At 24.4% G+C, this 14,636-nt stretch overlaps 2 protein-coding genes across 6 annotated transcripts; one reads left to right on the top strand and one right to left on the bottom strand.

Annotated features, from left to right (window-relative positions):
- Positions 1-1,591: 1,591 nt before the first annotated feature.
- Positions 1,592-7,442, bottom strand: LOC413018 (exportin-1). Of its 4 annotated transcripts, none has more exons than XM_396469.5 (14): positions 7,006-7,442; positions 5,987-6,217; positions 5,700-5,894; positions 5,285-5,635; positions 4,443-5,162; positions 4,141-4,375; positions 3,870-4,033; positions 3,574-3,708; positions 3,363-3,506; positions 3,098-3,244; positions 2,684-2,932; positions 2,337-2,589; positions 2,001-2,251; positions 1,592-1,918 (listed from the first exon to the last, which is right to left on the bottom strand). In XM_396469.5, exons 2-14 carry the CDS (start codon positions 6,182-6,184, stop codon positions 1,772-1,774), a joined length of 3,189 nt encoding a protein of 1,062 aa, XP_396469.1. In that variant the 5' UTR covers positions 6,185-6,217; positions 7,006-7,442; the 3' UTR covers positions 1,592-1,771. The 4 variants fall into 4 exon arrangements, with proteins under 4 accessions (XP_396469.1, XP_006571185.1, XP_006571186.1 ...); XM_006571122.3 differs by having other exon boundaries at positions 7,179-7,442; XM_006571123.3 differs by having other exon boundaries at positions 7,293-7,442.
- Positions 7,443-7,595: 153 nt separating this feature from the next.
- Positions 7,596-14,624, top strand: LOC100578281 (rab3 GTPase-activating protein non-catalytic subunit). Of its 2 annotated transcripts, XM_026446144.1 has the most exons (19): positions 7,596-8,055; positions 8,122-8,229; positions 8,437-8,518; positions 8,617-8,743; positions 8,919-9,120; positions 9,262-9,589; positions 9,893-10,336; positions 10,398-10,777; positions 10,870-11,250; positions 11,327-11,539; positions 11,607-11,988; positions 12,049-12,143; positions 12,213-12,461; positions 12,549-12,722; positions 12,823-13,004; positions 13,103-13,324; positions 13,402-13,692; positions 13,788-13,940; positions 14,012-14,624. In XM_026446144.1, exons 1-19 carry the CDS (start codon positions 7,971-7,973, stop codon positions 14,162-14,164), a joined length of 4,251 nt encoding a protein of 1,416 aa, XP_026301929.1. In that variant the 5' UTR covers positions 7,596-7,970; the 3' UTR covers positions 14,165-14,624. The 2 variants fall into 2 exon arrangements, with proteins under 2 accessions (XP_026301929.1, XP_026301930.1); XM_026446145.1 differs by lacking the exon at positions 7,596-8,055 and having other exon boundaries at positions 8,607-8,743.
- Positions 14,625-14,636: the final 12 nt, after the last annotated feature.

Raw genomic sequence — 14,636 nt, 5'->3', positions numbered from 1 at the left:
CATTCATTTTTTTTTTTTTTTTTACGAAATTTATTAAGCAATCTATCTTCACAGTTCTATAGATCATGTACCAGTGTTAGACACATATTAAATTGTGTTACCATGCATCATGATTATTTGTGATTTGAGACCAAGCACCTGTAGCATTTATTGAGGTGGAGGCAAGCTCGAACGATAAGAAAATTTGTCCTTTTTCTGAGAATAATATTTGCATTTTTATTAAATTAAAAGATTATCATTTATCCCAATTTTTACTATAATGACAGTAACAATCAGTTATTTTTTTTTTAATTTAACAATTTAATTAAGGATTTTTTCTTGATGCAACATTATATAAGAAAAATATTTTATATTATTTAATTATTTAAGAATTTTCTGAGAAAACAAAAATGTAATCATTTTTAATTTTATATAATACTATCAGTAGTTAATTTTTTTTTAAAGAAATGTTTTGTTATAAATTTTGAATTATAAATTTAATGTAATAATCACAAAATAGTAGTAGATATATAAGCAAAATTTTATAAAAAAACATAAATATTAGAAACCTTTCTCCCAGATAATGTTATTTAAAATATATATATATATATATATATATATATATATATATATATATATATATATACATACATACATACATATATATATATATGTATATATAAGCTATTTGCATTAATAAAATATTGAGAGAGAGAAAGAGAGAGAGAGAGAGAGAGCGAGAGAGACAGAGAGAGAGAAAGAGAAAGAAACATTTTAATGCACTGAGAGAAAATTGTTAAATATGTTTTATATATATATATATATTTTTTTAATTTACTTATAGAAGTTAAATACAACAAAAATATAAAGTGATTTATTTTGAACATATTTATCGTTGATGAATATATATATAGGGATTATCAGAAAAGTGAAATTTAAACAAATGCTATATATGACATGTAGTTTAATTTACAAAATTTCTCTGTATGACTTGCAGATCATATATATTTATATACTATGTACCTATATATCTATATATAGCAATATTAATAGCATTATCATACAACTTTATGCAAACACACACATATACCTGTAACATCCTCTAAATATGCTGAAGCAATACTATTTTATATGTTAATATGAATCAGACGTTATATTTTGAATTTAATTTATTTTCATAAATGATTTTAATTATATCTCGAAATATAATATACACGCCAATATTACATACAATATTATTATTCATTTCTATCATAATAAGATTATTCTTTAATTATATTAAATGTTATGCAATATTAATATTTGTACTGATATATTAATAAAAAAAATAATAATTTTTATGAAAACTTTGTTTATATAGAACTTGTTTTAATATAAATCACAATTTTATCATACATATTAATATATATTATAAATACCAAATGAGATTGTAAAAGAATGTCTTTATTAAAAAAATATTTGTTATTAGTACTAAATATCAATATACAAATGTTATTTTTTTCACTGTATAAAATAGTATTGTTCAGCATGTATTCACCTGTTACTCATAACAGAAGTTTCAATTCTTTTAAAATTGTATAACAGACAAACAATCACCGCGTTTCGGGCTTACCTCCTTAACAAGAATGTTATATTGTAAACTTGGCTTTAAAAAGTATATAATGTATATCCATCTTGATGGTAATTGTGGTACATGTGGGAAAAGTCGCAGATCAAAGGATACAATAGTCTGTGTAACAGAATGTTTCTTATTGAGATGTACAGAAAGCAGGTAACGAAGAAAACTGGTAATTCAGTCCTGCATCTCTTCTGGTATTTCATGAGGATTAAGTATTCCTGGTACTGCCATTTGTTGTAGCCTTTTTTCTTCTTGTGCTAACCGTAATGCAGTTTCTCTTTCCTCAAGATATAAATCTGAATCATCTTCACCAGTATATTCCTTTAAAAAGTTTATTTGTTTAAATATATTATGAATATGAATAAAAAATAAAAAAAAAAGAGAAAAAAACATGAATATTTACCCTAATTTCAACAAGGAAATCTCTAAGATGTTCTTTGAATGCAGGAATATCTTGATTAAGATTAAATAAACCTTGTACAGTTATTTTAATTTGATTATCAGTTAAATGTGGAAATGCTGTTTTAAGCAATCTTGCAACAAATTCTTGAACATATAATGTGTTATCTGGTACAGGTCCTAATGGAACTTTAATTCGCCCAAGTTCAACCAACGAAAACATGTATGCCAAAATTGTAGCATGCATATTAAGGCCTAGATAATTACAATATTATAAAAAATATTAATTATAAAATAATAAAATTGAATGTTCATATCGATTTTGTTTGTATATATTTACCTGCAATGTGTGACGAATCTGTAACTACACTGAATATATGTTGAAGAATATCTGTGAAATATGTCTGATGGAAATTTTGAGCATCGGGAGTAGAAACTTCAATATTTTGTAAGAGTTGATATAGTATTTGTAGTCCTATATCTGCAACATTTCTCATTGTGTGCTTAAAAGCCCAAATTATAGAATCAAGTACAAGTTTAAATTGTGCTGGTGGAATTATAAGAAATGCAGAGAAACAAGAAACATTCACTGCCTAAAATATAAAAATATTAAAAATATAATATTTATATGACATAAAATTTATTGTTTAATAAATTTTATCAATAAATAATATTATTCATAATTACCTGTAAAAGTAAAAAGAAATTTGTTCTGTGTTCCGGAAATTCTTCAAAATCTTTATTTATCATTTCTAAAGTACATTCAAACACAGCATCAAATATTTTAGGTATTTCACTGGTAATATAACATTCTAATTTATTTACGATAGTGGCTATAGCACTTAGCACCTCTGGTTCTCGAGCACAATGCACGTTTGTTTTTTGATAATCCAATAAAACAGCATCTAATAATGGTGGTAAAAAGCTATCTAAAACCTAAATAATATATGTAATAAAATCAATTATTTTGAAATATTGAAAATGTCTTAAATATATGTAAAATTATTAATAATATAAAAAAATATATATTACATGAAATTAGAATAGAAATTATAACTCTTAAATATTAATATATATTTTGAACATGTAATAAATTTTTACCATTTGACGATCAGTTGTTCTGCTGACCCAATCTGAGATCAATTTTAATGTTTCTTTTTTCACTACTCTCATACTTTTAATCAGAGATTGTTCCATTACTATTTCACCGTTCAAAGCTATTGCAGCACTTATATTTTCACTCATAACCTAAAAAAGAAGAATAAATTTATTTTTTAAAATATTTAATATATTATTATTATTATTATTATTATTACATAAATTACATAACAATAACATGTGTAACATAAATATAATATTAATATACCTTATAAACGTTCAACATATCTAAATATATTCTTCCTAATTGTATCACGTATGGATGCCCAAGAGCTTTGCAAGCTCTTACATTTGTCTTCAAAATACTAGCAAGTTGTTTTACAGCTTCTTGATCTTTTAATACATCTACATTCTAAAAATATTAATAAAAATAAAATAGAAAAACATATGTTGTAAAAACTTATTTTTTAAATAAATACCTTAGATGCTTGACTTATTATGTCATCCCATACTTGATTTGGTAAAAGCATATATCTTTCTATTAATTCTTCCTGCATTACTGTATCAGTCTGTGCACTTATCATATATCCAACTGCTTCATAAAATGTATGTACCTATATTATAATTAATTAGAAATGTAATTAAAAAAAAAGTTATATATACATTATATATATAATATATTATTATATATTATACATAATTATATAATAAATATATTACAAATTTTTTCATATATAATGTACTATGTTATTTATTATATTTTTAATGATTTTACCTGTTGTGTTTGGAGATCACAAATGATACTACTAATAGTAGAAAGAATTTCTTCAATAAATGGTACCAATTCTCCTGTTTGAGGTGTAACAAAATGTCGCCTACATTTCAATGCTATTTTTATGAATGTGTCACAGGCCATATCTTGCACACCATCATGAGTTTCTATACAAAAGTTTATCTTGATTATTTAAAATATTTTTTATAATTATTAGATTTATAATGTTTATATAATATTATATAATTATTATATAATAATATAATATTTTTACCATGCATAAATTCAAAGAGTTTATTTACAACAGTCTTCAGAAATTTCCAATGTGCTCTGAGAAATCTTGGATATTGCCCAACTACATACATAATATTACTAGCAATAATAGCTTTATTATCTTTGCCTTTCTTTTGTTCACAAAGACCAAGGAGATCTTTGATAACAGTTACTAAAAATCGCTTTTCATCTTCTTCATGCATTGCACCAGAAATACTACCTATTGCCCAGCACAACTAATACAAAAATACAAAATTAATATAATGTATTTTATTATAAATTTTATATTTTAGATATATTTACCGCATTAAGATTTTTCCAGGACCATTCTGATCCATTAACTTGGTTTTGTAACTTTTCTGTCATTATTCTTTCAGTATCTATATAGTCAAGATGAGTAAGATATACAAGAGTCTCTCTCATATTTTTATATAAATTAATAGAATCAGTGTCTTTCATAAATTCCCTAACAACTTCTCCATTTTCATTTTCTACAACAAGAACTTCTTCTGGTTTAGCCATTCTACTGATCATAATATATCGTACTTTTGTTAAAACAGGACAATAAAATAATCTTCTAGATGGGAGTGTTATATTTTTAACCACAAATAATGGTGTTGGAGATACAAAGGGATTTGCTCTATATAAATCCATTGCTAATGCATTCCAATATTCCAGACAGATTTTAAATATTTCAACTTCTTCAACTTCAGAAATTAAAACAAGATAATGCAATGCTTTGAGTAGCAACTCATTTAATTGTTTTTTCTCTATAAATTGCCCATGCTCTTTCAAAAATGTGCATAAAAATATAGCTAGATTTTGAATGAAATTTTGTTCTTGATCTTGACCTGCTGCATATGCTTCGCGTATATTTGTATCAAGGGGTAAAATCTGTTCTAACTGTCGCATTACATTAACAAATAACATTACAAATACGTCATCATAAGTTGTTACTGTGACACCAGCAATTTCGGTTAAGCATTTTAATGTAATATTTCTGAATATTGGTACATTTAAAAACTGTAAAAAAAAAAAAAAAAAAAAAAAAAAAAAAAAAAGAATAGTAACAATTATAATATAATATTATAATATACAAAAATATTATAATGTTATATAAAAATAATTAATAAAATACTATTTACCTTGAATACTAAAGTGCTTATTAATTTTGTTTCAAAAATATATCCCAGAGGAATCCAATTTAAAAACCTTAAAAGAGTTTCTAATGTAACTGCCACCAGTTGAACATTTTGTGAATTATCCAATACAAACTGACAAAGATGAAAAATATGTGAGAATTCACTACACATAGTATCTTTCAAATGTTTTGCTTTTGTTTGTGTCATTTGTCCACTAGAAAAGTCAAATACTTCTTCTGATAGTAATTTTAAAATTGCCATATTATTTTGACAAAGACTTTCATTTGTTTTACTTGCTCCAACAATGTCACCAATAAAGGATTCCCAGTTTTTTGGCCATTCTCGTTTTAAAACCTATAATAAATATACTTTGTTAAAATATTATTATTTTATATTTTTCAATTTTACTATTACTTACTTGAACTAAAATCATATTAAGTTTATTAAGATAAACTTTAGAACTTTCCATTGTTTCTGGGTCACTGCTTGTTTTTATGATAAGGCCTACAATATATTTTTTTATACCTTCACACTGATTTCGTGGTAATACTTTCCATCGTGTCTTTATAACTTGTTCCAATATTTGTAAAGCATAATACTTTGTTTGTTGATTCTATATATATATACATATATATATATATATATAATTTCATATAAATTAGAAAATTCTCTTTATATATATTTAATTTTGATTTAAAAATTTACCTGTGAATATTCTAGAATAGTATCTACACGGGTCCATGCATTTGGATGCTCTTTAAGTGTAGTTAATACTTCCTGTGCAACTCTCTGTTGCTCACCTATTCCAGTGTACATACAACCTACTATATTATCAAGAAGTGTTATGTCTAACTTCTGATTAAAATCCAGAAGCTTAGATGCTTGTTCTGCTAAAGTTGCCATTATTGTAAATTATCCAATTTTCATACACCCTATCTGAAAATAATTATATTAAATATTAATATTTATGTCATTAAAATTATATAATTAATATATAAATAAGATATAAATATTATAAAGTTTTGTTTCTAAAAAAAAGGATTAATTAAATATTTTAGAAATTCATAATTAGTTAAAGCCTTCATTGAAATAATCTAGTATAATATTATAAAACAATTTTAGGATTAAAAATATGGATAAAAACATAAGAAACATTACAATACAATATTTACAATTAATAAATAAATATAAAAAAACAGTATATTTTTACACAATGCATTGTTTAATTATTTTAACACAAAATATATTGTAATATTTTACAAATAAAAATTTTAAAAGCTTATAAAAGGATACTAGTATCAAGTAATATTGTTTTGTGCTTCTCTCTATATGAAGATCAATTATATATTAAATTTATAACCAAATTAAAGACATTAAAAGAAAAGAATGTGATATAAATAATGAACTAAACAGAGGTAATAATAAAAAGGAAATCATTGTTAACGTGTAGCGAGGGAGGTCACCGCACTGCGACCGCTCGACCTAACCTACATTTGACAATCGCAAATAAGGTTATGTGAAAATTTATTGTGCGTAATGTTTGTAAATCTAATGTAAAAAGTATTTCATTTAATACATTTAATCAAATAAAAAAAAAAGATAATGAAACCATAAAATATTAATAATAGGTCATTGGAATCTGTAGATTTTTGTTATCCGGGTGCACTTTACTCATTGCGTCGTTGTTCAACGAATAAAGCATCATAAACGACGTTTACACATACCGCATCAACTCCCACACGCAGATTCTCAATTCGTAGGTAAAAAACACACGTTTCACACTAGCAATCACAATCTCTCGCAGTAAATCACAATCAGAAAAAGGCCAAACACACAACCGCTGATTCCCGCGCGCGACCAATTTCGTTCCTCGTTTCACAGACTCGCTGTTCCTCACCGTCTCTTTCTCTCTCTATCTCTCGCACGTTCTCTCGCTCGTCACTCCTGCCTCTGCTCCGTTTGCGACGATCGTCAGTGAAGAGAGTTCCACTCATAAATGTACGATACCCACCGAGGCCGTTCTTCGTCGTAACTTTGTTTCTTAAATCTCATACAAGTTTCTTCTATTTCCCTTCAATTGTAATGATAAACGAAAAAAGTAGGAGCTTTACGTTGTCCTTAAATCCAACCTACAGATTTTCGAAAATAATAACAAAATGGCTGAACACGTTACGCGGACCATTGCGGAGAAACGAACATTTTCATTGGTCTCAACAATCTGTTTTGTCCAATCAGAAAAACTCTAGCGACTGTTTCTAAACGTCACAAATTACGTCACGTGATGTCATGCAACACGTGTTCTCCATTTTGACTTAAAATTTCGTATGAATAACGTTTCGTACATATATTGTATTGCGTATCTATATTTTGTTTTTTTTAAATAAAGTTGATAATTCATGTAGACGTTTACATATTTTTCATTTTTTGATATCCATAAAACATTATTAAGGTAGTAAGACTGGTGCTGTTAATGAATGTTTATTTATTATGAAATGTAAAGTTTTAGACGAAGAATCTCTGTGATTACTATCCTACTTGCAAGCATATGACAGTTTGTGATTTATTATCTTATTCTAAGATATCTTTATTAGAATTTCAATAGTTTAATCAACCGAATAATATTTACAACTTTAAAGTAAAGAAAATTTGAAATTGTTCGAAATAAATATATTAATTCAATTGATCAAATATGTCTTGTCAAATAAAAGGAATTGCGAATCTAACCAATATAAGCAATATTAAAGAATTACTTTTTGGAGAATCTACTAGAAAACGTATGTTATTATATTCTTTTATTTTGTTATTTAAAGAAATAGTAAATATTAATATGTATTTTTCAGTTGACATTCCACAAGATGAATTACCATTACAAGACTGTTTTATATCATTGTCCTCAACTGGAGATGTTCTTGCTATGGCATATAATACAAAAATGATTATATTAATTTGTATGTATTATATTATTTATATATATTTATTTATCTAATTTTAAATAATATATAATTATTTTAACAATATACTTACAATATATATTAACAATAATATATATTAACGATATAACATATAATTTATTTAAAAACGATAAAATGGTAAATATATCAAATTTAGAATTTAGACTTGTATGTTTAATTTTTAAAATAATTATTTGATATTAGCAAGGTGGGATTCATTAGAACAAGATGAGGCAAAAAATAAATTTCATATGATATGGTATGGTGAAATTGCCAAAGAAATTAAGTAAGTTTTTATTATAATAATATTATGTTAAATCATATATTTTTTTACTATTATAAATTTTGTTGAAAATATGTCCATATATTGAAAGTGTTTTTTAGTGAATGGATAACATCCGTGATTTGTTTACCTTTATTATCATTGGGAAAAGCTAGTAGTGGAACTAATCCAGATTGGACATGTATTATAGTTGGTTTTAATACTGGTTTTATTAGGTTTTATACAGAAGTAAGTTTAAATTATTTAAATGGCTTAATCTATGATGATCTAAATTGTATTTATTTATAATAATGAATTAAAAAATTTAATATACTATGTGTGTTTATACTATTAATATAATATATTAATTATAATATATTAATAATATATTAATATAAATTATTTTTATTTATTTTTGGTTTAGACAGGTGCATTATTATTAGGAGAACAATTACATAATGAGCCGGTTGTAGGATTAAAATGTCAATCTTTTCGTTCACCTAAACATAGTGGTGATACTGGATTATCTGAAGAAGTTCATGTGACTTATAATAGTGTTGTATGTGTATTACAAGGTTTCCCTTTATTTTCTACATTACGAGCATGTAGAAATCATTTAGCTAGAGGTACAAAAATCAAATAATTTATATTATAAAAATGTATACTACAAAAATTTATATGTATTCAATATTTTTAATAATATATATTTTTATTATAGTTTTATATATATATATATATATTTATAATAATATATATATTTATTATAGTTCAAGCAAATTGTGATGATCTACCACCTATAACAAATCTGTCATATAAAAAGTGGGGTTATAAAAGTCAAGATATTGTAAATGATTCAGAAGTAATTGGTACTACTTCTGTAAATAGTTTTGATCATTTAATGACAGCTTCAATTTGTGGCGGATATAATGCATCTTATAGATCTAGTGCACCACAGCATAATTTAGTTCTTGCAACTGGCAAACGACCATTTGTTGGTTTTCATTATGCACTAGAAGGTGGTTCAGTTCCAGTTTTATCAGATGTTGCAATAGCAATGGCCAGCAAATTAGCAAATGCTATTGGAACTGCTGTTCCGTGAGTGTTGCATAATAAATTCATGTTATGCATTTATTGTCAAAGGATATGTTACCTGTAAGAGAACAAAATTAAAGTGCCATTAAGTTATATTAATTGAATAATATCACATATAATTTTTTAATAATTTAAATTGTTATTCATTATATATATATATATTTTATATATATATATAATTTATATATATAATATAAATAATTATATATATAATTTTATATATATATATATATATATATATATAAAATTTTATAATTATATTCTATTTTATAATTATATTCATTTCTTTTTTCTTTTTTTTTTTAGTTGGTTTCCTCTTAATTGGGGAAATTCAAAACATCAAGCATCACTTGAAGTATCAAAAACTAGTATTCATGAACCAATTGAACCAATGACTTGTAGATTTGGACTAAGTGATGTTACAAGAGAGGGTTATTCAATAATATCCAGTCCAAATAAGGCATTATCAGTAATATTAGATGCAATGGGTAGAGTGTTATTAATAGATAACAAATGTTGTATAGCTATTAGAATGTGGAAAGGTTATAGAGATGCACAATGTGGTTGGATTGAAGTGGAAGAAGAAAAACATTCTGGAATGCACAAAGCATTTACTAAATTTAAACAAACTCCACAGTTGCGTTCTGCTTTTTTTTTAGTCATTTATGCTCCAAAAAAGGGAATAATAGATATATGGAGTACACAACAAGGTCCTAAAATTACTACATTTACTGCTAGTAAACATGGTCGGTGAGTAACAATTTTATTTTAAAAATTAAAATTGTTGTTTTAAATAAATATTATTACACAGATTACTTTATATTAATTATGGACTTCTTGGTGTAAATGATAATATACACATATCAAAGAATAAACCGCAATATTCATGTGTTTTTATGGATCCTCTTGGTGGATTGAAAGAAATTACAGTACCATTTCATTTTGCTCTTAATAGTAAAAATGGAAAAAGAGCACGTGATATACATTTGCTTAAAAAATTGAAAACTTTTTTACGAGAAGAAGAATTTGAATATGAGAAATTAATTTCAGAAATTGAGAATGTGTGTTCAGATTTAAAAACTAATGAAATAAAAGTGCAAACATTAGAAATGTTAATGTCAAATAAAAATATTATTCCTGATGCTTTGCTAACAGCTAAAAATTGTTTTACTAAAAAATTAGATGAATATGGTATATATATATTTACATATTTATTATATATATTATAAAAATTTATTATAAAAATAAATCTTATTTAATAATATATAATTTTTATATTATAGACAAAGAAGAAATGGAACCTACTACCAAAACGCTTTATTTATTAACAACACAATTGCAACAAATAATCACTTTTTATAAATATATTGAATCTCAATTTAATACATTAGAAAATAATACTTCTATAGATTATAATAATAGTAATCTTAATACAAGAAGTTTAGCTTCCACTTTACTAACTTCTGAAAGAGAAGTGCATAGATTTTTTGAATTGTTTAATAAAATAAATAGTTATAAGAATTCGGTTTTTAATTCGGAATGTAAAGTGAAATTTAAAGAAGATGGAAAAATTTTTTCAGATTTTTTATCTTGTTTTGAGTTTGGAACATTAGGATTTATAGATGTTAAAAAAGATATAAAAATAGAAAAAGAAGATAATATTTGTAAGTATTTTGATATATTTTTAAAAAACAATTTTTAAAAAATACATTATTAAGTATTTTTTTTCGGTATTTTTAGCTCGATTAATGTACGAAGGATGTATACATTCATGTGATAAGATTGAAATATGGAAAGAAGCTGCTAAGAATAGTAATATTGAACCATTTGTTTTTATAAAATTTGCTTTAATCTATTGGCTTAATAAACAACAAAATTCATGTTTGGAAATAGAATTAAAATTTAGAATGAAACAATTTACGCAACTCTTACATGCTATTTGTTCTATAGCAGGTAAATATCAAATATATTTTGTAATATTTTAATTTTTATTTTAATATATCAATTTTATTTCTTGTAGATATTGAAGATATATGTGCAGAATATAATGAAATATCTTTATGGTGGAAAAAGGTTCGTAATATTCTTTTGAATTCAACAAATTCATTTAATGCACTTAGTGCTGCTTTGATGTGCAGAGCTGTTGCAATATCTATAGAAAGATATAAAGAAAAATATAATAATAAAGTTGAAGAGAATAATGATCAAGAAAGAAAAGATATAAAAAGTGAAAATGATTCAGAAAAACTAAAGCAACAACAAAATTATGTTAACAATGTGAAATCAGATGATGAAATATATAATTTAACAAATGAATGGGAAAATGTTACTAAAGATAGTTGTCAATTTACATTACTTATTGGAAATCTTGAAGACATTACGATTTTAGATGCTATTGTAAGGTAAGGTAATTAACGATGAAATTTATTTTTTATAAAATTTTTATACAATTTTTATTTCAGTCAACAACCTCCATTGGATACTACATTACAATTTTTTGCATTACCATTTGTAAAATTCGATATTTCTTTGGGATCTGTTCTTTCAAAAGGAAAAGGTTACATATTCATATAATATAACTTTTATTTTATGTAATATTATATTAATAATATTATTTCATAATTAGGTTCTGTATCAGAAATAGTTGCAAAATGGATTGCATCTACAGGCATCGATCCTTCTGAATTAATAGATACAACGGATACAGAATTTGATCACATGCAGACAACAAATGATTTTTTAGAATTACCAAATTCTTCAGACGAAATTTGTAATGTTGATGTTTCACAATTTGATTTAAAGAAACCCTTTTCAATATTTTCCGATATAAAAAATGAAGATAAAGATAATATAAATATTACTGCATGTATTTTAGGTAAATGATAATAATCTCTTTATTGTCAATTTCTAATTATTTTTTAAACATTAGATTATATTAAAGTCTTTTATTTTTAATTTTCAGAAAAAATTAAATTATTAAAATGTCATTTTCCATATAGTTTAACAAGTAGTGTTCTACTAGCTAATATATGTTGGGAATTTGCAATGTCATGGAATAAAGATATTTCACAATTGAAATCTCTTGAAGCTGCATTATCTGTTTTACGACAAATACCTATGAAACGTATGAGACATGGTAAAAATTTTGAAAACTATTTATAAAACTATTATGTTAAATATATTTTTTTAAATAATATAATTATTATATATTCTGTAAGTAAAATTTTATTTCTTAGGTGTTTGTTGTTTGCTATGGTCAGTTCACATGAAGAAACGAATGGAATTAGTTGCAAAATTAATTAATAAACTTGGAAAATTACCAAAGGAGAGATTATGTATGCAAGAAATCGGATTATCTGATATACAAATAATTGCATTTTTACAACATTGTGTTACGTTTTTAGAAATATTTATTGATGTAAGTTTTTGATAGATCAATATTTCATATATTATATTGATTTTATATCAACTTGGTTGAACTATTAAACTATATGAAATATTTTTATATTATTTTAGTCTGAAATACTCGAAACTGGAGAGAATATAATAATTAAATCAGAAGAAATATGGGAAGGTTGTACTTCTAGTCCACAACCGTTTGCTGCATTAGCTATTTCTCAAACACCCGCTTGGTATGATCTAATTATGTTGCATATACAGTTAGCTAATGTTTTATATATGATGGCCTATTTTAATTTGAAAGTAATAAAACCATTAAATAATCTATTTGAATCTGTAGTAAGTAAAGCAAAAATATTAACTAAAAATTTAAATTCATAATCATAATTTTTATACATATTAAATTCTAAATATAGGTACAACCATATTTTTTTCAAACGATGTCAGATAAGGTAATGCTTACATGGTACCGAGATGATAAAAGAGATAATCTAAGAACTACGTTTCTATGTCGAATAATAACTGCATCAATGGATTTTATTCATCAAGAAACAATAGATGGTAAAATAACTAGTTCAGTACAAGCTGTTCAATGGATGAGTAAATGTCAAACATTAGCATCCATTTGGAAAATTAATAATGACGAATTAAGAATATATCAAGTTTGTCAATTATATGTGAATGGTTTTGATCGATTAGCAGAGGAAGTAAGAAAAAAAGCTATAATTTGATATAGTATTTAATAATGTTTCATTTGAAGTATGTATATGTATGTATATATATATTGAGCTTTTTGAAACAGGTTGTTACAGCTGTAAACGATGTTGAAAAGTTAGCAGAAGATCTTCTGCCAATTGCTGCAAGAAGAATGATGGCATATCTTTCAAAATCACCTGATCTTTTAGAGGAAGTTTCTCGTATAAGTCCAACTCTTACAAAATATTTGGAAAGTCTTGTAAGTTATAAAATTTATTTTGATTTTATTACTTTTTATTATTAATAAAAATATTATTAATAATTTTTTAGGATGTACCGGAAATAATTTGTACAAATTGTTCAAATGATGATACTATTGAATTAATACGACGAGTTTCAAGACATTTGCCAGAAACACATTCTAATTATCATCTAGCACAATTAATGCTAGATGCGGTATTCATTTATGAAGGAACAACGTGATGTTCAAATATTTAAATAGGACTAATTTATAGGGTATAAAGTAAATTTATCTCTTCTTTATGTTTTTAATTGTATTGAATCTAATGTTTTAAGTAAATATAAAATATATTTATCATGTATCATTGATATCCCATCATATCAGAAGTAAATAAATACTTGAAACATTTGATTGCAAATTATAATAAATATGGACGTATATTTATGTCGCATATAATAAATTAAACAAAAACATTTAATTCCATATTATTTCTATTCTTATTTAATTTGTTTTTCGTTAAAAATATCTAAAAATTAATTATTTTTAATTTTCTTATCTATTATGCTTATTAAAAATAAATTATAATTCACATATACTAATATTAGTTTTTATCCTATAAACAATTTCGATACTTTGACTATATTTTCTGGTGCATTATTCAATTGTGGAAATATTTTAATCATTAAAATACGTTTGAAAAGATACATTTTATCA

This window comes from Apis mellifera, linkage group LG1, assembly GCF_003254395.2.
Source record: "Apis mellifera strain DH4 linkage group LG1, Amel_HAv3.1, whole genome shotgun sequence".
Taxonomy (NCBI): domain Eukaryota; kingdom Metazoa; phylum Arthropoda; class Insecta; order Hymenoptera; family Apidae; genus Apis; species Apis mellifera.
The sequence above is the reverse complement of the archived record's forward strand: the minus strand, read 5'-3'. Positions and strand labels throughout refer to the sequence as shown.

Bases quoted from the DNA above. Each gene is read 5' to 3' on its own strand.
- LOC413018 (XM_396469.5), bottom strand. From the start codon at position 6,184: ATGGCAACTTTAGCAGAACAAGCATCTAAGCTTCTGGATTTTAATCAG. The intron at 2,933-3,097 runs GTAAAAATTTAT...TATATTATTTAG, and splicing joins GAACAACTGATCGTCAAATG to GTTTTAGATAGCTTTTTACC. The intron at 1,919-2,000 runs GTAAATATTCAT...AACTTTTTAAAG, and splicing joins ATTTCCTTGTTGAAATTAGG to GAATATACTGGTGAAGATGA.
- LOC100578281 (XM_026446144.1), top strand. From the start codon at position 7,971: ATGTCTTGTCAAATAAAAGGAATTGCGAATCTAACCAATATAAGCAAT. The intron at 11,251-11,326 runs GTAAGTATTTTG...CGGTATTTTTAG, and splicing joins AGAAAAAGAAGATAATATTT to CTCGATTAATGTACGAAGGA. The intron at 13,693-13,787 runs GTAAGAAAAAAA...TTTTTGAAACAG, and splicing joins TTGATCGATTAGCAGAGGAA to GTTGTTACAGCTGTAAACGA.